The 27431-nt window shown below is 44.1% G+C and overlaps 1 protein-coding gene across 4 annotated transcripts in view; it reads right to left on the bottom strand.

Moving 5' to 3' along the window:
• BMPER (BMP binding endothelial regulator) overlaps nt 1-24291 on the bottom strand; it is a 150983-nt gene extending 126692 nt beyond the window's left edge. Inside the window, exons 1-5 of one of the 4 annotated variants that reach the window (XM_054817378.1) lie at nt 24131-24291; nt 23653-23721; nt 22903-23216; nt 22252-22354; nt 21942-22027 (exon numbers count right to left, since the gene is read on the bottom strand). In XM_054817378.1, coding sequence (XP_054673353.1) covers nt 21942-22027; nt 22252-22354; nt 22903-23216; nt 23653-23721; nt 24131-24155 — 597 coding nt within the window. In that variant the 5' untranslated portion in view covers nt 24156-24291. Of the gene's footprint in view, nt 1-21941; nt 22028-22251; nt 22355-22902; nt 23217-23652; nt 23896-24130 lie in introns of those variants that run through there. The other 3 variants (XM_054817380.1, XM_054817381.1, XM_054817379.1) reach the window with 3 other exon arrangements.
• Between the last annotated feature and the right edge of the window lie 3140 nt (nt 24292-27431).

Raw genomic sequence — 27431 nt, 5'->3', positions numbered from 1 at the left:
GGGTGAAATCTTGATTCCCTTTATGTGAACATAGTGCCCCCTGACTTTGCCTCCATAAAGCCTGTTGAAGGGTCAATTTTACCAAATCGATTACAAGCAGTCTGTATTTTAAAAGGTTCTGCTAAGATCTGATTCTCTTAAATGAGAGTTTGCCCAAGGAAAGGTTTAATAAGCCTAGCAGCCCCGTTACCTTTATCTGTGGGAAAATCTTCTGCATGATGAAAGCGGGTTTGAAGGAAGGGCAAAATCCAGTTTAGAGTATGTTCCTTTGGAGACCGTGATTTACCTGGCTGCAGCGTACATTGTAGACCTCTGCAAGATGCACGGCGCCCTTCTGGGCCAACCTAGCTGGGCTGGACCCACATCAGGGGGTGCGGCAGGCAGCTACCCATCGGACTACCTCTTCAAAGGAAGAAATTATTATTGCAAACAGCAGCGAGAGGGACGAGAAGTAAAGCACAACTCCGTATTTCTTTTTGTTCCCTGAGTCCCAAGGGACTCCTGGGGCAAATGTCTCATGCTGCTTCTCGCTGTCTTCTTCCCTGAGCACCGGGTGCCTCTCTCTGCCCTCATGTACATCCTGACATGGTTGCTTCTTGTTGGCAACACAAAATGTTCCTAAGGATGACCCCGACACACGTATTTCAAACAGGAGATACTTGCTAGTTACTGTTTCTAAGTAAAAATCTCCTGCTTGCCCCACATCACTTAAATCAGAAATCCTCTCTGCCAATGACAAGTTTGGTACCATTGAGCCAACCCGGATGGCAGCCAAATTTGGATCTTACTCTTATCACCAGCAATGCTGGTGGCTCAACCCCAAACTTGGGACCTACATTACAGGTGAGGATGGAAGTAACTGGAAAGAGAAAGCAAAACTGAGCTGGGCTGTACATCTAGCAGCTAGGAGGTTGTCTGGGAGGGAAGATTTTGGAGTTCATGTCCTGGGGTCAAGGGCTGTTTTACATTAAGCAGCTATTCCACGTAAAGAACATTAGTGGCCCATGGTGCAGCAACAGGAACTGAAGGGTCCTTCCACCTTGGAGGGTGTCTTAAGCAATAAGCTCCAGATTCATATTCCCTTTCTCTATCCCAGTAGACATTGAACTACTTACTGCTCAGTAGCCCAGCTTCAGCAGAAGAGGGGCTTGTTCCTCCTGCTCCCAAAAGCAGGGATGCTTGTGGGGAAAGTGGAAGATTAATCTCTGAATTACCTCTGGATGTGGAGGGCACTGGTGGGCAGGAGGTGCCACACTCACCACTCCTCCACTTTTTTTTTTTTGTTAAAGAAAAGAGCAAGATCAGCTCAGTCTCTTGGAGGAGAAGCATCCTCCTGCCTGGAAGGACAGGTCAACGTATCCCAGGTAAATAGAGCCAATCTTTGCCAGAACGAGAAGGGCAGCTAAGCACTTAAGCAGGGTGGGATTTGCAAAGCTGATGTTCCCTCTCTCAAGCTGGTATTATAGGCAAGTCCCAGATGGCTCCAAAAGTGGCTGTTTCAGATGCCACCCCGAGGTGCCTAACTCCCTGCCATTGGGGCTGGGCTGCTTTTCCAGGGTGAGAGGTACAGCATCGCTCAGGGCTGTAGCCCGCACCGTTCCTTTTGGGGCTTTTCGCTGAACAAACATATGGTAGAGCCACCATTGCAACACACTACCCTGGCATAATCTTCACAGCAAAACCCCTCTTAAACAATGAAAAGATGAATAGCATAGCTCCGGGGAAGCACATCCAAGTGCCGCTTGTTGCTTCTAGGACCAGATTTAATCCCAAAATTCTTTCCAAAAATCCTGTTGTTTTATCTCAATACTGCACCTTGTGGAAAACTAGGCCCGCAAATGTAGAGGAAAGGGTTAATGTACCATGCTGATCAATCATAGCACAGCAGCAGATAAAACAGGACTGGTAAATCATTGTTTAGTCTATTGCAGTCAGGCATTATCCAGTGCAGATCTCTTAAGCCCACTGGGTGTAAAAGTGCAAAGATAAAACAAAGAGCAATTGTCATCAGAAGCTTTTTTTTTTTCCCCCTTCACCCTGTCACTCAAAACACTGCTCTTAATGTCTACTGTCCATCTCCTTGTTTCGATTTTGCTGCCTCCTTCCCTCCTATTTCACAAGGGCAAAGCAGAGGGCAAGAGCAAATGGACTTTAGCAACAAATCCTTTCCTTCTAAATACGTCCCCTTCTACCTCCAGTAATCATAACATTTCATTACTTGTCCCAGCCATACATTTAAAAAGTCGCTAAGTAGCTGCATGCAGGAGAGCTGTATTACCAAACCTCCATCTGTGTTGTCAACAGCATCTCTGGAGTTGTTGAAAGCTCTCAGATACTTTGATTTTTGCTGTTCTTAAGAAAAAACTTCTTAGACGGCAACATTCAGAAGCCAACAGTTATGGGAGGGTAGGGGATTTTTTTCCTTTTGTTTAAAGGACATGCACTCTGGCACCGAGAAGTGCGGAAGAGACACATGGCTCATAAATACATAAACCATTTGCTAAATCAGAAACCTGGGAGTCAGTCAAATCCATAATAGGATCCCAAGATTCATAATAAATAACTTTTAATTATAGTCCTGCACAATAGTTATTTTAAACAGATGGTTTATAGATTCACATCTGGGATTTTTTTTTTTTAATTTAGTGCTCAGGCACACACACAGAAAGGGAGAGAACTTCAGCTAAGGTTTTTATTAGTGTTGGAAAAATACGTATTTTTTTTAAAGAGGTCAGGCTGATCCAGAACAATGCTGCCACAGCTGACGCAACTTCCCAGTCAGCACTCCGCTCGGCGAAGGGTTCGCATTGGAATCCCAGACTCCCTCAGAAAGGAAAATTTAGGGAAGTGCCGGAGGATCACCCCAGACTCCTCTCCTGCTGGAGAACTCACGTTTTAACGCGTTTGGGGAAGGATCAGAAAGTTTTGCCGGGTGCCTGCATTTCTCCCCTCTCCCACGCTTTGCCAGTGGGAACCAAAGGTCTCTTTGACTTGACATGCAAAGGTGATGTCAAATTCCCATACAGGAGAGATACACTAACCAGACCTAATACCAGTGTTCCTGCTTCATGTTACCTTTATTGCAACCTCCTCTCAACGCAATTTGTTCACCTTCTACATACGCCTTGTATTTTTACCTTCCATCAAAGAACTCCACACAAAATAGCCCATTCTAGTGACAAAATAGATCAAACTAATGGCCTTAAACTCATGTGGTACAGTTAAATAAAATGCCAACATGAAAAGAAAAAAAAAATCCACTAAAAAGAAATCTGGATATTTGGCAGAGGTCTTGGAGAGGACGTGTGCCAAACCACAGCTTGGAAGCCACAGCCAACTTTCTACAGGGTTCCCCACTGGGCTCCTGCCGGCTCACAGCAGCCACCGGGAGGATGGCTCTTTTCAACCTGGATTTGGCTTGTAAAAGGAAAAAAAATAAATCAGGAGTCTGCTTTGTTTCTTCAGGGCTGTACCAAGGAGCACCTCTATCAGCGGTACCCCGAGCCCACCGTTGTGCTGTCACAGCTGGCTGCTGAAGGCCTTGCAGATGTGGGTTCTCAGGGGGCTAGATTTCCACTGTGAGAGTCCTGTTTTTTCTTGATTGTTTTTTTCCTTTTTATGTATTGAATATGCTTTTAGGAGGCTCACGCTGCATTTCTGATATCCTGAGGTTATTAACTATCTATATTGAATAGGAAAAATGTTGCTTAAACTTTCATTTAACCAAAAAAAGGCTGTGGAGAGAAAAATAATAAAAGCAACAGGGACAGAATAGGTAGAAATACAAACTACCATTAACGGCTAATCCTGAAAATATTCATTTTTTACCCTTATTCATCACAATCCCACTAGTAACTCTGATAAGACTTCGCACCAAGTAGTTCAGAGTGTCCTTAAATTTCTACCAGGAGAAGCCTATGGGATCATCCACCAAAACAACAAAAATTTTCAATGGCAAAAGTTACCCCCGGGGAATTTGGGATGCAACTTTCAAATGCGCACGTATGACCTTGGGAAAAGAAAAAGCCATTTAAAATTAACGAAGCAAGTGCACTCAAGTGGCTTAGGCAACATCTTTACCGCAAGATGTAGGGCAGGCTCAAACACAAGTCAGAGCACGCCACGTGCCGTGACCCACACGTTCTCCAGCCATGCTCATGGCTCTCTGCCAGATGTTGCACATGGCCAGAGCATCGTCTCAAGTGTGCAGCGGAGCCACGCTCGGTCCACACGGGCCACAGGAGAAAAGGTTTGGGCCAGCGCTGGCCACAGGCTCTGTCCCTCAGCAAAGCTTGGGAGCACCAGGCTCTCAAGAGTGTGCCTGCACCTATGCTTACGTGCAGACAACCCCGACGTTGGGCCAGCTTGAACTTGAGAACAGGCTCAGACACGTGCGTAACTCATGGTCTAGACAAATCCTGAGGCGCCTTCTGAAAATAGTACCCTTGCTCCTTTGGCACTCCTACCTGGAACTCACCATCTCGGGTCCCATTTACAAACTTCCCTTCAATTGGCAGGGTTGATGCAAGCAAGCAATCCCTGCTAATACTGTGGGACTGCTGTCTTCCATGAGCATTTCTCTGCCTGAGCAAGAGCCACACAATTTGGCTTCAGGGAGGAGACACCATCTCCCCAAGGAGAGATGTTTGCAGACATTTTGGACCACTGTCAAGGGAGATGAGAAAAAAGGTCTCATTTCCCTTGTTCCCCTCCAATTATCTAGGTTTTTTAACTTGCAAAAACAAATTTTGTGGGTACAATAACAAAAATGGTTTAGCACACTAGGTGTGTTTTTAAATTCAAGGTGGAAAAAATATTTCCCTATGAAACAGCGTGTGTTCTCTGCAAAGTGATACAGTTCTCTCTGTTCACCCACATAAACCTACGAACACCAAGGCATACGCCTCACCCCACAGAAAGAAAAGTCCTATTATTTTAAACATGTCTTCCATTTCAATGGGACAACTTGCAGGAGTGAAGCCAAACATATGCTTCAGTACTTTCAGCATTAGGTCCTTGCCCCTGGCACAACATGACCGTGATTTCAGCACGAATTGCATTAGATGCAAATGATGGTATTTTGTCAGGAACAAAATATGCCAGTTCAGTCCACAGAATGTCTTTTTCCTTTTTTGAGCAGAGCACACAGTAGCCTCTGATTTATCCCCTCATCCCTGTAATCTCTTTAGCTTATCTGGCCTCTCTGAGGGCAAGGAGAGAGGTGGCTGCAGCTCAGCCACCATCAGCCCCCCTTCCCCCCTTCATAATTCAAGTTCTCCCCGCTCCCTAGGAAAGACAATTAAAACAAAGGCCTTGCTGAAAGATGATATAGAATTTTACTGCAAATGGGTATTCCCCACTGCTGTGAGGAAGGCACAACTATGTGCAAATCATTCAGGACACATCACTCACAACGCCTTATAGACTGAACAGATTTATTATTTTTTTTCGCTGTGTTTAATGATGTTCACCAGCATGCGGAAAGTGACCTCGGTGGCCTGCTGCAATCCCGGCACTCCCTAACAGCAGCCTGCTGCACTACTACATGGTAAAAAGAAAGCGCTTTCCTCCTCTTACATTTGTTTGCGTTAATACAACTGCCGAGGCTGCAGCTGGGATCAGGGTCCCATTACATCAGCCATCACATAAGCACATCATAGGACTACATCCCGGCTCCAGTGAGCTTATCGACAAAGACACAGCCAGACAAAATGACCGTAACTGCAGATTAGGTCAGTGAGAAAGCCAAAGCAAGATCCAGACTGTTTAGCTCTTGATTTCCCTGCCTCCACCTCAACCTCCAAGTGCTACTTTGGATGAGAGTTCCTCAGCTGTAAAGTTAAAGGCAAAACTCATTACTTGTCAACAGAACAGCATGATGGTCTTCTACAAGTAAGAGACATGGTCTTCACAAGTTCCTAGCAATTCGTACTGTAGTCCGAAAAACTACCTATAGTAATCCAGGAGCCAGGTTTCAGGGAAGGGGTATGCACCGGGGTTCTTGTGGGAGACCACACCTTTGCATTTCATGAGATGCATGCGCATTTAAATTTCACGGCTTTTTCTGTGAATTTTAAATGTGGTTTTAAACAGACAAAAAACAAATTCATGGTTTTTCTACTTTGTAAATAAAGAATTCATATTGATTATCAGTCACCTAAATCTGGCGCCAATACCAAAGACAACAGTAGTCGCTGGCAATACCTGTTGATTTGAAGCTCAGGGTGCAAACCTGTGCCCATGCTGCTGGAAAAGGTTACAGCTCACTGACCCAACCCTACAAGCTTACGATCTACCCCTTGCTGGATATTCCCAGTCACTCAGATCAGCCAGCAAAACTTTTTGGATGATCACTGCCCAACTCATTTTGAGCAAAATGAGTGATCTTGAATGCGTGGTCCAGCCTAGCCTGGTTTACCCTGACCGAAGCCCATGGGGCAGAATTCATTCTCCCAGGGAAGGGACAGGCAACTGAGGGCCATAAAATCTTCTACTACCTTAGCTCAATCCAGAGGCCACCCGCACACAGCTGGAGTCAGCAGATGTGGAGCAGCATCACTGCCCTGGGTGTATCAGCTCCTGGAGCACGCTGCTCTGCTGACCCCCCTTAGGTGCCATAGGATGGCTTGGAGAAGGAGTTTGCTGATATCACCCCCAAGCCAAACTGGTCTGAAAACACGCTAAGTAAATTCTAGCCCAAAAAATTTTTGAAGATGGTACTGATGAATTATTAAGTTGATTTCATAAAGGGTAAAGCAGATTGTGCCAAAGGTTTAAAATAAATTATTGAATCACTTGAATTCAACAAATTTTAGCTCAATCCATGGTGTCATGTTTTGTTCCATCTCAAAAATTAACTCAGTCCCATCAAAAGGGTGTCTTAACAATACGCTACTTTTGTTTCTTAACTATTGCCATCCTGGTCCTATAGACTGTGTTCAGCTCATTTTCCCGCAGACATTGCCAATGGGAGAAAAACAAAACCATGAATACAATTAAAAAAAAGTGTACATCAAAATCTGAGTCCCTCAGTTCAGAATTCCTATTTTTGGATGAGATAACTATATCTTCTATTACAGACTGAACACTGACCGATAGCAATTTTTCTTCTACTCATGTGAATTAAAACTTCATTTGGCATTTATTTAAGAGAAGCATTGACTGTTTTGGGGTTTTTTTATAAATATCATTTCATCATAATTTGATGGGACAAATCTACAAATATATTATCCAAACAATAGTTACATGTCATTGCATCTTTATTGCCTTCTCCGTCTGAAGTCTGCTTACTCAACGCTTACACTGGAGATTTAGGCAGTGGCAAATGCTCTGGGTTTGGGCTTGAGCCTGTTCTAAAAACTTTGAACAAAGCAGCCCTTGAGGCCATGTACTTCTTAAAGAGTTTAAAAAGCCCAATGGGCCTCCTAACTTACTCTGCAACAAGTCATATCCCATGAAGAAACTCACTTCTGTACAACACAAAAACAGGGCTAGATTAAAGAAAAGGGAAGAAAAAAAAGCAAGGTCCCCTGCTGCTCTGTCTGGCCAGAATCATGTCTTTTACTGCCCATATCCTCTAAAGAAACGATGCTCTCATGATATATTACCCTAATACATCACCAAGTGACAGTTTTCTCCTGATACTGTATCCTCAAAGATGTGATGCATGCCAGAAGCAGCAACAGGAGAGCTCGGCTGGGGGAGGGAAGGGGAAGGGCTTTTTTTATTACTATTATTTTCCTCCAAATTTTTAATCTACAGGTTGTTTTTTTTAATGTTATTTTGTCAGGAAAATCCCTGTCAATCCCAGCTTCATAATCCAGAGGACTCCTAGAAGTTTCGCAGTAGTAGCACAGCTTTTAAACTGGAAAGCACCAAAAAAAATCCCCTCTTCATTTAATCGAAGCAAGTTTTGAAATAGGACCAAAATGCTTGAGGAACAACAACCAAATAAAAATAGTAGCCCAAAAGAAAGCAACAAGAGTCTGTTTTCTATTATAAAATTATTTAGGCAAGAGGCCTCCAGACACTGCTGTTTTAATGAACTTGCAAGTAAACTGAACGCTGACCCCACATTTGTTTTCTTACGTGATCTTTGCTTTGCTACACAGTGGAATTAGAGGGGAAAGAAAAAAAAAAAAAAAAAAAAAGAGGAGGTTATTCACAATGGTCTGCAGAGAGAAGGGGCAGCCCCCAGCTTGTCAGCCTGTATAGAGAAGAGTGGGAAGAGACAAGGACCAAGAACATTTCAGCCAGGACTCCTTGAGGGGGGCAAGAGCTCTTTTGGGGTCTTTTAATGCTGCCTTCAACTCACAGGGGCTTACTTCTTTTTGCTGCAACTGCTCCGCGCTACTAACATCTCGGAGGGGCAGCCAGAAATCCTAACTCATGGACATCTGGTGACAGCAGTCACCCTCAAGCGGGCTTCACCCAGTTGGTGCCAACATGAGAAGGCTCAAGGCCATGGGAGAATTTAGTCAGAAAAACTTATTCCAAAATGATGTTTTATTTGACACATCTCACTTCTATGTGTTTCTACTTCACGTCTACTCAAATTTCTGACGGATGCAAAGCTTCCATCAGATGCAAAGAAAGAAGGTGGAATAAGCTTTCCTTTGCTGTGATCAACCGCGTTGACAAATGAAGTTTAGACTGTGACTTTCAAAACTTCAGCCAACGCTGTAGCTACTAGGAGCAAAAGTGTATTTTGACTTGTAAACTAAGCAAAAGCGATATGGAAGTCATTGAGAGGAAACTAAAAGCCAAAGCTGTCAAAGTCACTTTCACAGTCCTTGACCATATTTTGTGGCCTGGCCCTCGCTGCTTTTGGGTGAGATGTAGCAGCCCTCATTCACAGCAGTGATCACTTAGCCACATGACAATACCATTGCAGTCAATGAAACCACCCACACAAGTTCAGAGGTTTGAGCCGAGCTCTTCAGCACAGACACACGCACAATGCCCTATGTACCGGGTAGACCCAGTTAATTAAACAGTTATTTTTAAATGTTGCTCTGGAAAGAAGTTAGCTGTCCAAAATAAGAAACAAATATTGCACAACCACTTTCTGCTTGAAAAATCCAGTGGTTAAAACATGTTTTTGCATAATCATAGCCCTGCAGGGACAGTTCTCACTTCTGAAAAGCAAATTCCCTTCTTTCTGTTTTGCACATGTACAAACAAACAGATTCTGGTATGTCCAAAGCTTGTGAATCTCGACTATAATAATACATTGAATAGAAGCCATACAAGCAGATTGTTCCTCAGCCTGTGTTCCCTTCACTCCTTCCTTTCCCCTGCCCCACTTGCACTGCTGGAAGTTAAAAAAATACCTGTTTCTGACAAGTAAATGGAGCTGACATTAGAGCGAAACTATAAGGTGAATGGGGTATGTGCAAGCCATTTGTCATCTTGACAAAGTGATTTTCGGTCACCAGTGGGACACTTTAAAGACATCTGAACGGTTGGCCTTGACCACCAGCATTTCTTACGGCTTGTAAAGGGACCCATGGGACTGAGAACACAACCTGCTTTTGGAAGTGACTCCTGCAGTGGTACCTCTTGATAGATGTAAAGGCAGTGTGATATATCAAGTGCCATTAAGATCTTTGCTAGCAGGTTATATTTACATAAGTATGGAGCACAGATAGCATCTTGTTAACCGAATTAATGAGACTCAAATGTCAGGAAAGGGATTATGCCTGGCTGGAAGTCCACAGTGCTCGCAAGGCAGCCAGAGATGATTTCATTGTGTGGGACAGCACTCTTCTCTTTGAAGAGCAAGAACGCAGGCAGCAACACTACTACCCAGGCAGCCGGTGGAAACCACAGGGGAGTTGGAAAGATGGTCTGAAATCCAAAGGTTTCACACCTTTAGCATAAGAAGGGCTCTTTATGATGAGAGACTCAAGTGCCATGTAAAAATGGGAACCTGGGGCTGAACTGAAGAAAACTAAAAAGTATCTACCTGAGGTCTTAAAAACTTATTTTTTTTTATTAACTGTACCTTCATCTGCAATAAGAGATGGCTCTCATTGCCAAGTCACAGCCCAGTCTGGGTTGGAAGAGGAACAACGTTTCATCCAGCCTGTCCACACTGCTGCATTTTGCATGGGCAATTGAAACGCACCTCTTTAGCCTACAGAAGAGCAGGAAATTTCCTGACCAAGATGAGATCACTAATTTCTGCATCGATGACTCCTGATGTACTTTACAATAAACTGCTTTTCTCCCACAGCCTCCAACTACTAAGCTGCATGATGTAAGAGGAGATGCTCCTGTCACCCAGGTCAGAGCAGTGAGCCCTGAAGGCTCTTACTTGGCCCCAAAACAGAGAAAGGGATTTATGGTACAGCCTTGTACTCAGCAACTCCTGCCAGCTCTCTGCTTGGCATGTCAGCTGTAAGAAATCCCTCTTCTGAGTTGTCTTCTCAATGGAGGAGACAAGACCGTGAGCATGGGCTGCTTGAGCCAACAGCCCAACCTAAGCACTGTCCACGGGGTTAACCTAAATCCTTTGATGGTAACAGTACCTTATAGCCACAGTCACGAGTTGTCCACACACACACAGTAGTAATATTGTCTCCAGAAGATGCTTAAAATCCTTTTAGACCTCTGGTTCCAGAGTCATACCTAGCTTTCCTGGAGTCACTTCACATCCACGTTCTCTCAACTAAAGCGCTCTCTCACCAGTAGTTTTTGTGCTGTCTTGTACGTAAGAGGTAATGCCCAGCGAACAGGCTGGAGCTGCCTACCCATCTCTCCTTTGGATGCCTTCCAGCGAACCTCCCTTTCGCTGTAGGTGATTTGCTTTCTTTTTCCCTTTTTTGGCTCCCACCTTTGTATATTTCCATATGTGGACTGGTTTAATTATGCCAAGAAACCTGATGACATCAAAGATACTCACTTTACACTAAAATGATTACGTATAGGTTTAGGCACCTAATATGTACCCTTCTTGTAACAACAAGTACATAAAACCACTCCAATTTCTTACTACCATAGTCTAAAGTTCTAGATATTTTTTCTTAAATTTCCACTACAGATTGATTTTTGGGTCAAATAGTTTTTGCTTGAGGATCGGAAACCATGCCAGGTTAAATTGGACATATACAAACATTTTTCCAGAAGCTATACAAATTGCACACTACTTCTATTTCCTCTGTGTTTTCATGTTAAACTAGCTCTGTTTCAGTATCAGTGCACTATGCTGCATCCTAAATGTCCACATCAGCAAGTTTCTCCAGAAATGCTTAATGTGTTTACACCATAGACAAACTATGCCTCCAGCATACTTCTGTTAAAAAGGTTTCTTACACTACTGCACCATCAACATTTTAATGTATAATGATTTTAATTGTCCAGCATTTTTTATCCACTGCTTTTACAAACAACCCATCCACTAACCCTTGGTTTACAGACTAAAAAGCTTGCATGCTCTGCATCCTGCCTGCCAACATAATTTTATTCATTTATTTTAATCAAAAGCATTTGCCAGATTGAATCACCAATCCACCTAACCCAGTTAACTGTATTTGGGTGGAGGGAGTGAGGTTCTAAATATGAAAATGATCAGCTGTGCACAGCCATATACAGAGAAAAAAAAAATACTCTGTCACAAGCAAATGATCAACAGTGTCCCTGTAGTAAAAGAGCCAGCTGCTCTTATCAGTATTTTAGGTCCCACAGGCAATCCTTCAGCTAATAGCCTTATCTCAAGCCCAGCCACCCTGCCTGGCTTCTTCCTGCCCCAGCGATTTCCAAGCGGCACAACCTGGAGGTGTCTCATGAACGGGCACAATCAGATCATAACCCCTGCGCAGCCTTACAGCAGTCATTCATCAGCCCTTACCCCTCTCTCCCAAACCATGCCTCCACTGCACATCACCACCCAGACAGAAACGAGGAGGAGACAACCTCAGGACAGTCAAGGTCTGTTATTCTTCAGCCACTAATAAATCATAAGACAAACCAGAAAAACAGATGCAAACGTATGACTCTGGCCACCAGAATACCTTTGATTGTGCCAAATGCTGGGGTAGATGCAATTCCCATTGAAGCCACTTAATATAATTGAATATAAAGATGTCAGTAACCGCTAAAAAACAAAACAAGAAAACAAAACAAAAAAGTTTCGTGTTTTGCTTATGAGCTGTCAGAAATCCGATTTTCCTGGCCAGGGTTCTAGGACACATCGGTTTGCATCCCCCTGGATGAGGAGGAGTGTGGAGCTGCTGCTTCCATACCTCAAGCGAGATCTTTAGCTGCGAGAGGAGGCGAGCAACACCGTGTACCACGCCATATGGAGAAAGGGGCAAAGGAGGGAGCCTGGGGTTAACACTGAGCACCTTAACAGCCTGGGGCTGAGTGATACCTGGTTTCTGGTTTTCAGAGTTAAGTAGAAATGGCAGTTTTCAACTTCTCAAGTCTGGCACAGCTCTGGACATCAGTCACCACAGTGCATGGCACAGAGAAATTTAGAACTGAAGTGGAAGCGTCTATGTGGTTGAAGAATTTGCACTAAATATCCGATGAGCAAGAAGTTTAAATGCTGCAGGTTGGGGTTTATGCATACAGAAGGCAGCGCTGCTACCACGCAACCGACTGCAGGTGCCCTGTGTGCACGAGACCTGCTCTGCAGCAAAATGCAGCGTAGCCATGTGAGCACAGCTCTAAAGCAGAGTTAAAGAAGACATGATTCAATCTTCAACATTGAAGCTTTGCGAAAAGGTTTCCTTAAAACAGACTCATTAAAACTGGGAGCTCAGTTTGTCAGGGAAAAGTATGAGATCTTTTGCATCATTTTTCTAAATAACATTTGATCACATGTTTGTCCTTTGTGCTCACAAGAACAAACAGATCTCTAACTAATGCTATTTAATAAGTACTGTCTTTTGCCATAGCACTTTACAGCACAAACATATAATGCTTCCCTCTCCGAAAAATCTGATACAATACAGAAAATAAAAACTACAGCCAGGAGGTTGATGAGTAGAACGGACGAGGAAACAAGTAAAGAGGATGCAAAACATAGATAATACATGAAGGTGTTATTTTTTCATAGTGATAGCCTAGATTTAACAGCCCATTTTGTACTGCTATCTAGAGCAACTGGATTCCAGGCACGGGGCGGGGGGAGGCAGGAAAAAAGACTAATAAATAAAAAGGGGGGGGGAAATATGTGAAATCCAGGTCTGAGAGAGCACACAAGGTCAGGTCCTGGGGATGACAAGAAGAGATGGGGTCCGTGCTGTACTCGGACGCAGAGCGCAGCACTTGATTCGGTTGGATGCAAAACGGCGCACAGAGCGCAATCTGACAAATGGTCGGACTAAGAATTTTTTAGCTGCAGCTTAATGCATAAGATGAAGAGGCCAAGAGGCCTCAGAGGAAGTAATTACAGCAGTTATTAGGTACAATATGAGCAAGTAGTGGTATGATGGCCATTTTAATAGTAGTATTACAGGTAAAAGCTTTTATACAATATTGTTTTTTCTTCACAATGTCCTTTTATTTGACCATAAGCTCAATATAAAAAAGGTTGCATTTTCATTTGATTTTTTGGTTGTTGCTTCATATTTTTCTTCCCTCAAAAATCTCTATTAAAACATGATGGGGAAATAAAACCAGATATTTGATGGGGAAAAAATATCTATTTTTATATAGCAGCACAAAGCAGAACACCAGAAGTACTGACATGGTGAACCATTCACTTACAGGACCATAATTCTTAAAAAGACCATTAACAACTCAATGGAAGAAACTTGAAAGCTAATAAAAACTATATACAGGTAACTGTATGCTTTTAAAATGCCATTTTGATATCGGACCAGCTCTTTAATAATGTTTTTCTTATTGGCAATAAAAAAGCGCCTTAACTTAGACTGATCCATTTTGCACTTATTGTAGACACATTCCAAAGACATTTGCAACTTATATTACATTTTTCCATTTAGTTTATGGCATTTTTGTGCCCTTCATATTTTTCCACATATTATTTATACATTTTAAATATGTTCTTTTGTATTTGAGTTCTCTGATCCTTCAATTATGCCAAAGAGAATCTCATTTCCTTACTTGATGGATTGGATCTTCATCATCGTTACAGTGACATATCACCAGCTCTCTTCCAGCAGGGTTTTGCCAAGACCTATAATCAGTTCAGCACTGTGTGCATTTGCGTGTTTGCTCAATGCAGCTGACTCTATGTTAGAAATGTGCAAGTAGTGAACTCTTCACTCTCCCATGTGGTGTGAGAACAACATGAAATAGCTTCTTCAAGCCTGCAGATTTCCAGAAAGGCTTCATCATAAGCTGTCACATATGACTGTGCACCACGTCTCCAAACTGAGCGTCATGATAAAGCATAGCGAACTGAAGGCAAACATACCTGCGTAGGGATGTGCCACGCTCTGAGGCAGCTTGGGGACGTGAAGCAACATGCAGAAAGCGGACTTCAAAAGGTCCACAGATGGCGCAGGCACAACACCCAGCTATACAATCCGTACTCATTCCTCAGAGGAGGAAATTAGATGAGATGTTGCACATGGTACTACCTGGCCAGGGTGGCCATATCTGCATACGGGACTAAACTGACTTGAACATTACCTCAACACGGCTGTTGGAAACTTAGAAGATCAAGCTAGAGTAACCATCTTCTACCACAGATAGTTTGTGTTGCATTCTCAGACAGGCCAAATTCTTGTCTTACGGGTGTTGCATCAATTAAGAACAAGTACAACTGAACCTACCTGAATTATCCTTCAGGAGAGTCTACCAAAGCAATCACCTCCACGACAGGTAATTAACCAGCTCTGGGCTCTTGATTCAATTCACCTCTCACTTGTAAAACCATCTTCACACATACATACATACATGTGTGTGTGTGTGTGTATATATATATTCACACACACACGTTGTACTCTGGTCTCTATGACAAAGCACTTGGGACACCCAGCTGCAGCAGACATGGAGTTGTGACTGGTTTTTGTTTTCGGGGTTTGTTTTTGGGGTACGGGGTGTTGGGTTTTTTCATTCAAGAGATGGCATATACATCTGCATCTTTTTTAAATTGGGTAAAAACTAATAAAGCTTTCATCATGTTGGAGGATGTTTGTGTTCCAGGAACCCTTCATACACCGATCAAAACAACATTCTCTTTTGCAGTAATATGGGGGTGAAAACTACCAGTACACTACTGTATCATAGGCTTTTTTGTCTCTTTGTTTATTTCTGTGGGTGAAGAGAAAGCTGATTATATTATACGGTAATAAAGACCAAGAATATTTAAATTGAAAGAAGATGCAGTCTTGGTAGATTCTGTAGTTGATGTATGTAAACTATTGAAATTAAATTAAATAAAATAGGTATGAAAGAATTGTTTGATGATGATTTTTTTTCTTTTTTAATATGCACTACTCCACTAAAAGTCATCTGGGCCACATTATACCTTGATGCAACAACAATTGAATCCTGATGTACCAAAACACTGCCATCTTCACTGAACATGTGTCAAACACTTGCTGTCAGGCTAGCTATGCGCTTTCAACTTGCGTATTATGCCGCAGAAACCAACTATGCTATAGGTAAAGAATCCCGGCAAATCTAGTAGCTTTCTTGCTTTAGCCTGCAATGAGGAGGTGGGGGTTTTTTTGGGGGGGGACCAAGGGTACAGGGGTTTTTTTTCTATCTTTTTGTTTTGCTTGCACTTGGTTTCACTATTCTGTTGGTTCAAGCTAGGTAGAACGCTAGATCTTGTAACGACAAATGTAACATAATTTTTTATGAGCAAAGGTCAAATTCTACATTGCACATTTGGATTTAAAGGCGGAAACTTAAACTACAGAATGATGTTTCATGCTGAATAAAACTTATGCCAAGCAAAGCTCTGATTTCTAGTTTCCTGAACTCCTGTCTCCAAACTTTTCTCAGGTTTCCAACACTTGGTTACACTTTCTGGCTCACGTTTATTTCCTTCTGTTCTGGATTTAGGTGATAAAAGGTTGAGACATATGATTACCACTCCTCAGGTGCAGTTGGCAAGCTTGAGGCGCAGGCACAAGGGAAGTGGGGAGGAAAAAGGTGGGGGAAACGGCACTGGTTTAGATGTGGTTTGTCAAGGTCACTACTGGCTTTTATCAGCTGTTTCTTGACACAACTCCCTTTGTTGTAAAGTATTTTGGAAAAATAAAACAAGTAATGAGAACTTTTCTCCCCACAAAGAGCACATCAAAAATAAACCTTTTCATTCTCCAGAAAAAATAATTATAATAATAAGAAAAGGCTCTTGCAATGTGAAGGCCACTGTTAGTTGAGGTACACTTATCTATTCCCTTGCAGGTCCCGGCTTCTCACCTGTCCCTTTCAGCCAGCATTTTTGGTACGTTCATTTTAAAACTACGTACACCACTGGCCAATGGATACGTTATTCTTGGATGTCTCCTTGCTTCTGGCAAGGCGTTCGGGGTCCATGCAGATGGTCATAAATGAGCATGAAATGACATGGCTCTCCTCACCACCACTGGCACCACCACCTGTCATCATTGTCACTGCTGAGCTCATCTCACCTTCAAAAAACTCAGCACTCAGAAGTTTAATTCAGGCTAAGTTAATTCTGTGGGGTTTTTACATTCTCATCCTATAATTATGCACAGGTTCTCATTTCACTTATTTCCTACGGACTGTAGCATTTTTATGTCTTTTCCACGCATATGTTGAAGTATATATTTCTTGAAAGCAAATGCCATAATATCAGGTGTGAGCCTACTTCTATTTTGAGTTTTAGATACCTTCCAGCCAAAAAGCTGTACCAACAAAAACTCTTGCTGCACTTGATCATTTACTGTACTTGTACCAGAGTTGAACTTAAATATTCCATGCCTATTTTATATGCTGACACCCATATAAAAGACATCTAACCAAAAGTTCTCCCAACATGCTGTTAAGAGCATTTTCCCCCTAACATTTCAAAATCCTCAACATATATCTGCACTACAAAAAGTCCAAAACTTACCAAAATGTGGTAAGTTTTCAGACGTATGAAGTTTTCTACTAACAGAAATTCACCCATGCCTCCACTACCCTCAGCCTAAAACTTTCACATCTGAAATATAAAGATCTGAGACTGTCATACATGACGTGTTTGGGTTCCTCAAACTGCACAAGGTGTGTGAAATGCTCCTATGGATTGAAATAAACTAATTTTTCCACATATGTGTGAGAATATTTCTAGAAGAAAATTTTTGCATTAGGTAGTGTAGCTATAATCATTTGCGGTCTTAAAGCTTTTAATAGCTGGAATAAAAGAATCTATTTCTCAAACTGAATCAATATAATTCCATTAGGAATACCATCAAGATTATATATTTTTACCTGTAATCATCAAGCCAGTTCAGACCAGCTCTTTAAAACCCAAACATTTTTTCTGTCAACTTCATTACCCACAGTTTCATTACTTTGATTTTCAGAAAACAGCAGGACACGACATTTTCTTACTATTGACCACTAAGCACAAAATAATTTCACAACTATATGTTCTCCAACATCTTTTTTTTTTTTTTTGTACTGTCAAGGGCCACATCATTATCTGAAATAAGAGCTTCTGGTTTTTTGACAATATTTTTTCTTCACAGAGTTGGTTTACTTAGTCCTTGTTACTGCCCATCACATCCAGCCTTTCCTTTCAGTTGTTCACCTTCCTCTGACGCAGAGCTTGCTGCAGCTTAAGAGTGTCTTCTATCCCTTCCATCAGAGACTTCTTTGGCTATAAAGACTTGCATGGTTGCAATGGGCCAGTCAACCGTGGCATACCGCACTGGCACTTCACAGGTAGCCCTACCTGCACTTTATATGTGACCTAGCTTCAGAACAATTTCCCAGTGCAACTTCTGTATTTCTGTTCTACCCATTAGCTCTCAGTACTAAGGATGTCAGTGCTTTCTCCAGTTTCTGTGTTTAACAGCAGGTAAGGTGAATGCACGAGAAAGGAGGTACTTTCAGTTGCCTTCAGCCTGCTTTGTGCTACTCCAGTATCTCAAGCCCCATGGAAAGCCAGGCAGTGTGGTAGCTTCCCGGAGACAGCGTTATCTCCTCGGAGATGCGGAACCACAGACATCCAAAGTGGAGGTGGGCAGAAGACCAAAGCACACTTGCTGTAACAGCATTTTGCAGATAGCAACAGCAAGTCATAAACCACGGTTCTCAAAACCTCTGGATCATGAAGTCAGCTTGAATTTGCCTTTGTCCATCCGTGCCTCAGAACATGCTCGGGAGAGCAGACACACCAAAAACCTGGCATCTGCACAGCCTTCCCCTTGTCAGAGAGACAAAAAAGAAAATGAATGTGCTCATACTTTGACTATACCACCCACATCCACTTGTAAAGTGAAAGTGCATGAAGTGAGAAGGGATGGCTTTGTAGTCGAACCATTAGACTAGCAGTTAGGAGACCTGAGCTTTCACCACAGTCCTACAAGAAATTTCTTGTGGATAAACCACAATCTTTCTTTGACTTTGATGTTTTTCCTCTAAAAAAAATTAAAAAAATAAATGGCCACTTCTTGCAGTCAGCTGTAATTAATGACCAGTTCTTTGGAGATCAAATCCATCCGTGGTTATTAAGTGCTTACAGATTATTAGTTGGACAGCAATATACCATTGCTAAAGTGTTGTAATTGTAAAAGCTCACATTGAAACTATTGTCTTACAGATGTTAAAAATGACCATTTTTTATGTGCATTATTAAGACCATAAAGCAGAGACATATAAATTACAAATTAGGGAACTCCAGATTTTACCCATAGTGGCTTGTTCAGCTGGTAGTTCTTGCACACAGAGCTACAGTGTACCTTTACACACAGACACACACACACACACTCTCTTAGTCTTACCTTTTTCCTTACATTAAGGGCAAGCATCACTGCTGTTCCGTGCACTCCACCACATTTCATTTCGAAAAGTAGGGAAGTCCAAAACAGAGTTATCTCATGGTGGGTGCAGTGCCTTTTTACAAGAAAAGCATTACCTATACTTTAGCAGTGAATTATTTACTATGTACTACATACGGAATCTCCAGCACATGGCCCCCAGTCTGAATTCCCACATCACCACAACTTATCTTTCCACATGTTACAGCAGATGCTCAAAAATGAACTCATCTTGTTTGGTAGCTAGACTTGGCTGTCTCTAGGAGATCCCCACCAGTGTCCCTTCTGTATTCAAGATTCAGGGTTTTGTGTTACCAACATCTCTAAAACAAGACCTGGATGCTTTATTAAAGCGGCAACCCCAGAAGCCAGTGTCAGCTCTATCTGCCTTGTTCCTGTTCATGTTCCTATCATGAAAATCAGTCTGCCCTGTCTCCGCTAATCAATGAGAAAAATACAATTTTTGGTTTTAGTCTTCCTACCAAGACTTCTCAGTGGCGTATAAGGAATTGCATTTGTAATTGCTCTTTGCACTCTTTGTTGCATTATTGCAACTTACTCATAACCTATGAGTTCCCAGTTTTTACCACATTTAGTCTCAGACTACTACCCTTTGCTTTGCCCTCCCGACTGATTTAGCCCGCTAAGAGAAAGGTGGAGACCGTTTTGCTTATGCTGCCTGCCTCTGTCTCCCTTGCTAGGGTGCATCCCTGTGCTCCGCAGGACGTAACCTGCAGGGTCCCTTCTGTCAAACACTTGATGATTCGGTTCCAGCATTTCGGTTCTGCCTCCTCTCATTTGTGAGCTGGGGAAAGTCCTGGGAGGGAGTTATTTAGATATTCCTCTTCTTCCCAGAGCCGTTCAGATTTCCGTAACTTGTGCGGTTATTTATGGCAGCTTGCTGTCATGGAAATGTATCACAGCTATGGGGAGACCTGCTATAATTCCAATCCAGTATTTCAGTTACTCGCTTTACTGGTGTTTTTAACACAAGTGCCCTCTGTTGAATTTTCTGTCCTCTCCTGCACAGCATTTGCTTACTTCCTGGAGCAGCTGAGTAAGCTCTTTTTAGTTGCTCACTTCTTATGATATGAACATCCATCAGGTTTGCCCTTGAAGAGTACGATCAGTCTTCCAGAGAAAGTTCCTCGCTGAATCGCTATTAAACAATCAATATTTCTAGTTGGGCGTAAGGAAATCTGGTTCTCTCTTCCCTCCTGGTCACAAATCACCACATTGTTTCTTTTGTTTCTGCTCTCCTCATACCTCTTAAAATTGATCTTTTCCCTTGTGGCAGGCCTAAACAAAGATTTCAGCAATGGGTTGTCCAATAAGTCATTGCTTTGGATGCTGCACAGCGTTGAAGTCAGTATCTCCAGACTGGTTTCCTTCTCCTCTACCAGGTCTCCCAGCTTCCAACTCAAGAAACAGAGATCACATTTATCCTTTGGCAGAAATAAAACAGAGCGTATCCAGTGCAGGTAAGCGCAGAAACTCGGTAGGCATCCGTACCCCTAATAAAATGTAGCGTCCTCCTTGCATAGAAGGGAGCCAAATGCCCTCGGTTGCCATTTCACTAAAGTAAGCCCTACAAACCGCAGAGATTTAGAGTTCTTACATCCAATGTTTTTTGCAGTTCATGTTCATGCACTAAAAGGGTGCTCATCGATTTAACAAAGCCAAGGTCTAGAGAGATCTATAAATACAAGTATTTTACCCTGATGCATTATTGCCCTGATGCCCAAGACTGAACTTCTGCTCCTTCACAGATAAATTGCTTCCTCACTGGTTAACACCAGCTTCCATTAGCAAGAGTGGTGGCAGACATATTTGGGAAGGTGATCCATGATAAAACACAGCTTCATCTCTTTTTTGGTTTTCCCTTTGATTTCTTTACTCACCACATCCCATGCTCCTCCTTTCCCCATCCCCCTCTACTCAGAAGAATCAATAACTTTATCACTATTAGCTAAAAAGTTATCATCGAGTCTCACTAAAAGTCTGTTGAACTCAGTGCAGCGATATACATCAGCCTCAGGGGGGCTCGAGATCAGGTTCCTACAGTTGCCAAAATCGCCTTCTGAAAGCCAATCTGAAACAATTCTTTGTCTTTTATAGACTTGTAATAATTCTGGCTAATATTAATAATTTTAATAGCAATAAAAGAAGGAGGGGGGAGGGTGTCTTGATATTTCAGTCCTAAAGTAGAACACATTCTGTACATTCAGCTACTCTCTAACTTCCAAAACGTACAACGTAGTGCTTTCTGGTCTATACTTTACTTTGCATTCAACAGCAAATTAAGGTTTATGGCTTTCTTTTAAATATATCGTAGGAAGTTTTATTTAGAACAACTGTTTTTCAATATCTCCTAAGCCTTGGCTTGTCCAGCTGAATTGCTCCCAAAACTCCGAAGCACAGTTACAAGGAAAGGGAATGTTTCTCCCCAAAATGTGTATCAGCTAATGACATTATTAACCACTGAATTCCCAGCACAGCAGGCGGTGTCATCCTTGGAACAAAGCACTCTGATGAAAGCATCACTTGTGCTTTCACTGTCATCTTATTACAGCATGCATAGTCACGTCGCAGCCTTCACCTTGCACCCTTCGCGCAGCTCCTCAGCCACTGCCGCGTGAAACTAAGCACGTGGCAGCTCGAAGCAGCAGCATTTCCGAACCCTCCCTTGCACCCTCTTTGCTGAGCTGCACGCACAGACTTTTGTGTGCACCCCGACTTCGTGAAAACAGTTCTCCCTCCAAATTCACGTGGTAAATGCGGTTTCACAATGTCATATTAAAGTCATGTACAACTTTGTGTCTGAGAGTTTTAAAGTCAAAGAAATGATTGCCAGATCATGGATTGGATTACTTTCCATTAGCTCAGCTCTGAGATAACCTTGTGTTACATAAAGGCGACACAGGCACCCAAGATTTGATTATGTGAAATATTCCCCTCTCTGTGCAGTTACTTTTAGTACAGGCCTGAATGTTCTTATTATCTGAAATTCAAACTTACCAGGCAAACACACATTATACAAGGGTTGTCTGTGATAAATGGTATCTGCAGAATTTCCCCTTCATTTTCACATTTTGCAACGGATCCTGAAACAGAAATAAAAATTTAAAAATATTGACATATTGCAATCCCCCCGGCTGTTTTTGGAAACTGTGCTCGTCACACTCATGTTTAACCCCTGCTCCATTCCTAGCCTTCAATTTTAAATCCTGCCTTAATTTGCCTGTTTTAAGCAAGCGAGGATGTTCAGCATTTCTATAAGATTCCAAAGGGAAGTGGGAAATGACTGGCCTTTTATTGCCGCACAAACCTAGACTTTCTTTGTGCCCCAGTTGTAGCAGAGAAGGACGTTTTTTTCTCTTCTCAGATGACGTGTGGAGAATAATGAGTACTCCATGCAAAGCAGGATACTTCTGTAACGATAGATCCAGAGCTCACTGAAATCAGCAGAAAGCGGCCCATTACACTCCAATGACTCGGACCAGGAGTACAGCACGAGCCCTAAACCAAGCATCCTCTTAATGCACGACAGTCAATTGGCAAATGAGTCAAAATTAGCAGGCTGACTGTCAAACGGAATCACATTGGAAATCCCTTTATGGCCCTCGCGCTGATTAGCTGGTGGTGTGTCATGTTGGAATCACTTCTCGAAACCTAATGGCTCCTCGCTTGCACTAGAAATTGATTCAGCATTTACTTCCGCGCCCTAAATATCAGGAAAATATAAACCCCCAAGGGAAAGTGGGGAAAAAAAGTGGGCAAAAAAGGAAAATAAAAAGGAAGCATGGTTCCTGTGTTCACCTGCCCCAAACCACGCGGTTGCACCTCCAGCTGTCCGCCCTTCCCGCGCTTCCGCGAAACGCCTGGCAGCCCCCGCGCCCGACGGCGGGTCCCGGCGGCAGGTGGGCACCGCGCAGCCTGCGCGCCCGCGGAACCCCCGCCCCGCTCCGCGCCCCCTTACCTGTGAGCAAGGAGGAGGCCAGCGCCCCGGGTAGGCAGAGGGCGCCCAGGAGGACGGCGGCGGCCGGGACGAGGCGCGGCGCCGCCGGCCAGCCCCCTCCGAGCCGGGGCATCGTCCCCCGGGGGTGCCGCTGCCCGCCGGCTGCGGGGCAGCGTCCGGGACGCGCCGTCGGGTGGCGGAGCCCGGCCGCCCCCGGCACGCCCGCCCCAGCACCGACCCCCGGCGCCGGGCAGCAGCGGGGGGGTGGGGGGAGCAGGACGGGAGGCAGCGGCCCGCCGGGGAGTCCCACCCCACGGCGGCACCGGGGGAGGGGACTGTGGGTGCGGGGAAAGCAGCTGTCAGCGCCTGCCCCTCGGCCCCGCACCCCCTCTTTCCATCGCCCCCCTCCTCTGCCCGCATCCCTTCTTATACCTTCCTCTCCCCATAGTCCCTCCTCCGGCACCCCCCGGCCCCCATGCCTCCCTCCCCCCCGGCGCACACACGCACAGACAGGCTGCCAGCCCCAGACCCCGTTTCCCTGCCGGGAGATGCCCGGCCACTCCCTCCCCCGGCCCCGCCGAGCACCGCCCGGGCCGGCCGCGGCGTCGGGGGGCTGCGCCCGCGGCCGCTCGGCGGGTGGGGCGGGGGGAAAGGGAGAGAGGATCGAGGAGAAGAGAAGGAAAGAAGGAGAAGAAGAAAAGGTAAAAGAGGACCAGGAGGGGAGGAAACGTGGATCCTCGGACAGGTCCGGTGCGGCGCAAACCCCGGTACCTGGGCAGAGCGCGGCGGCGCCTGCTGCCTCCGGCTCCGCAGCCCGGCTTGTGTCAGTGCCGTTTGTGCCTGCGGGCAGGTTTTACGGCCCGTCGGCGAGCCGGGAGAGGGAAGGAGGGAAGAGCGGGAGGGAGCGGGGGGGACGGAGGCTGCCCGCGGGTAACGCCGCGGCTCCGCTCCGCTCCCCGCCCGGCCGGGGCCGCCGAGATCCCCTCCCGCCTCCCCTCCGTCCCCTGTGCTGCCCCCTCTCTCGCGGCAGCCGCAGCACAAACTACGGGAGCCGGCCGCTTCCCGGGGCCGCTGCCCCCCGAAGGGGCTTTCTTCGGCCCTGCCCGGGCAGCCCCGGGGCTGCCTCTCCCCAGCGGGGCAGCCCGGAGGGCTCGGCGAGGTTTGGGCTCACCCCGCCTCCCCGCCTGGGGGGCTGGGGAGCAGCAGGGTGGCAGCTACCGTGGCCGCGCTCTCCTTCCCCGAGCCTGACCTGCCGTGCGCGTCCCTCGGTCCATCGCTCCCCGGTGGGCTGTAGCCTTTGCAGCTCCTCCTTAACACTTGCCATTTGCAGGTCCACGCTTTGCTCTCCCTGGGTGTAAACGCAGGCAGTATTGCCTATAGGTATCGCCGAAACCGAGCTTTTGCACACACAAATACACGTGTGGGTCTGGACGGGATGACACTCGTGGTGTGTGGCAGGAGGTTTTTCTGTGACAGATCTTCCCAAGCCAGTTTTACAAATCGTTTTCCTTCAAACTGTGATGTTTCATTCGGGGAAATGAATGCTCTCTGAAATAAACTAGTCTGACGACAAGCTGAAAAATGTTTTCAGATTTACACACGTTCTTTTTTTCTTTCTTTGGGGGTGGATGTGAGCTGCTATTTCAGAAGAGCTTACACTATTGGCAAATCAGGTGTGTGTGGCAGGCTGGTATATACAGGACTACAAATACATTTCACTTCCCAGTAAGATGCAAGACAATTAGATTTGCATCTTCATTTTAAGAGTAAAACCCAAAAGCCAAGGCCTCTGAAAGCCTGCATCTTTGTTCTAAAAAGCGACGTGTACATCTCATTTCCAACACAATTTGTCACCTACCTTTAGGGTAGGAAGTGAAAGTCCTAAAATAGCTAAAATTGCACCAACGATAGGGACTATGGAAAACTGATACTGGCAAACTTGTAGACATCACTAGCAAAATCCCTCTGTATAAGAAAATAAAGCTTACCTTTTTTCTTATCTCCCAACCTCAATCTGTACAGGTTGAAGGTGCATAGGAAGTACGATAACTTAGATGCCATTAGAAGGAGTTTATATTCCCTAAAAATACAAGTGGGATACAAAACTTGCCCCACGTTGTGTAGAATACATAATAAATTCAGTACATAAATATAATGTGTGTAAACTGGATGTTTTTTTTCTGGGAAATACTGTTTTCATAATTCCATGCATTTTAAACACAGATGATCCTGTAGAGGTACATATTATTACACACTACTCCAAAAGAGATTTTCACATGTCCAAATGTTTTTTCCATTGGAAAGATGTACTGAATCCTTTGGCAAACTGGCTTTTTCTGACTTCTCTATCTGTAATCAGTGGCTATGTTTCCCTTTTCTAATTCCAGTGCAGGCACAGCCCTTCTAAAGCAACAGCCGTAGGGGGGGGGGAACCAAACAAAAAAACCCTACCCTAATAATTTCTCAAGTGACAACTACCACCAGAGAGTACTTATATCATTATGTGCATCGAATCTTCTCTTCATGATGGTTTAAAACTCATTAAATATTTACGTCACCCGGTGTGAGAAACATACAAATCACAATGAGGGCATCAAATAACAATTCAGGCATTCAAATACCAGCAGGGAACTTGCTAAAACACTCTGAAAATGCAAAAAAGTTTCATCTCCTTTATAAAATAAAGACGAGGTGACAGCAACTGAACTTCATGCTCAGTCCCTGCCATAACTCATTCAGTTAACACGAATACGTAATGAAATCACACCTAAGGCAGGGCAGTTATGGAGCAATACACATAGATTTGATACGCAGTTTTACTTTTCCCGCGGGGAAAAAAAAAAAAAGCATGATCATCACTAAAGCATCTTCAACACACTGATTAGGCCTAAAACTTACCTCTGAAACAACATCTGTGGGATGAAAATGTTGTGCATGGGGTGAGCAAACTGGGTCTGCGCCTCTTTCGTGGTAGCACCAGTGTTGGGGTGAGGAATTTGCCCATCTTCCTCGCTGGAGGCACCTGCTGAAATGGGACAGGCAGACTCCCCGTGCGGTGCTTACACCACACTTCGCGGCCTGTTAGCTGCCCAGGAGAAGAGCCTGCTGAGGGCTGGTGCTGTCTCCAAATCTGCTGGTGCCCTGATTCCCTAACTCCCCTCTCCCCAGGGAAGGGGGCAGATGCTCGTTGTTAGCAGCAACCTCTGTTTCCTCCTGATTGATAATGGTGACATGTCACGAAGGAAGATCAATCTCTTATTTAAATCTCTCATGAAGTAAAACCCAGCCTGGGAGGGAAATATGCCATCATAATCCTCCCACCTTAGTTTCACCTATTCACTGCTACAGGTATGGTATTTGTCTTGGCTTTTTACCTCTCCCTTACCCTATCTCCCAAGTCTACCTTATCAGAGGTCAGCATCCTTCCTGGTTGTAATGCCGCATTAAGTATAGTTTCAAAGGTTTCTTTCTTTTTTGCATCACTGTTTGAAGAGGTACTTATTTTTCCAAGCAACATTCAAAGCTGTGGTAATTTTAGCAAAATCAGAGGATCACACTGAAAACCATGTCCCGCTATCCAATATGCACGGAGACTTTGTTATATGCCAGCAGTTAAAACAGAAGTCATGTCATCAAAAACCTTACCTCTTTTGTATAAGCATTACATGATATCAGTTGTTATCAAAAGGATACGTTCGTTAGTTCTTTTTATTGGTCAGCCTGGGCTCATCCAGCTTGACAGGGCAGTAGCTGTTCACAAATACCACTTTGTACGTAAGTCAGCTCCTTCTCCAGTGGCTTTCCCAGTGGTCAGCAATAAAAGGCTATGTCAGCCATTAGCTGCTCATAATAAAGGTTCAACTTAGCACCCACCTGAAAAGAAAAAGCAGCTTTAATGGTTAGCAATAGTAACAGCGAAGAAGATGGCAGCGATCACATTCACATTTATCTTCATGATTATCTGTTTTACCAGCAAGTCAAAATTGCTAGAAAGGCCATTCTTCATGGGCTAGAGAATTATTCTAGAAGCGGAGGAAGGCACTGAATCACTAGAATTCACATGTATTTTCTTTTGTTTAGGTAATTCATTCTTCTAAATCTTGGGCATAGGCCTTCCTAAGGGTCCTTTATCACACAGGAAAGCGTGCAATAAACGTGCTACATAGGAACGTGTATATGTTGGCACTGGGAGTGTCCCTGCTTTTACTACTTTTACATTGCTATGCGTTATTTTAACACAGTGTCTTCGTATGTATGAGACATCTCAAAATAAAGAAGAAAATGTCTCTGATAAACACTGTATTGAAGGCTATCGTGAATTGGCACAACTCGCTCTTTCCAGTTCTGTTTTGCTAAATGACTATGCATTCACAAAGCACCAAAGGTGGTTTGCATTACACAGTTCTATTGTTGTTAACATTATACTAAAGAGAAAGAATTCTCGATCCAAAAACTTAGATAATCAAAAAGAAGGTCACACACATCTGCTGTAGTTGGAGGCGTGGGTCTGGTAAGCTTCAACCCTGTAAATTCTTGCCGAGACACCTGTA

This window comes from Grus americana, chromosome 2, assembly GCF_028858705.1.
Source record: "Grus americana isolate bGruAme1 chromosome 2, bGruAme1.mat, whole genome shotgun sequence".
Lineage (NCBI taxonomy): Eukaryota > Metazoa > Chordata > Aves > Gruiformes > Gruidae > Grus > Grus americana.
Note: the sequence above shows the minus strand (reverse complement) of the source record. Positions and strands in the feature narration are given on the sequence as shown.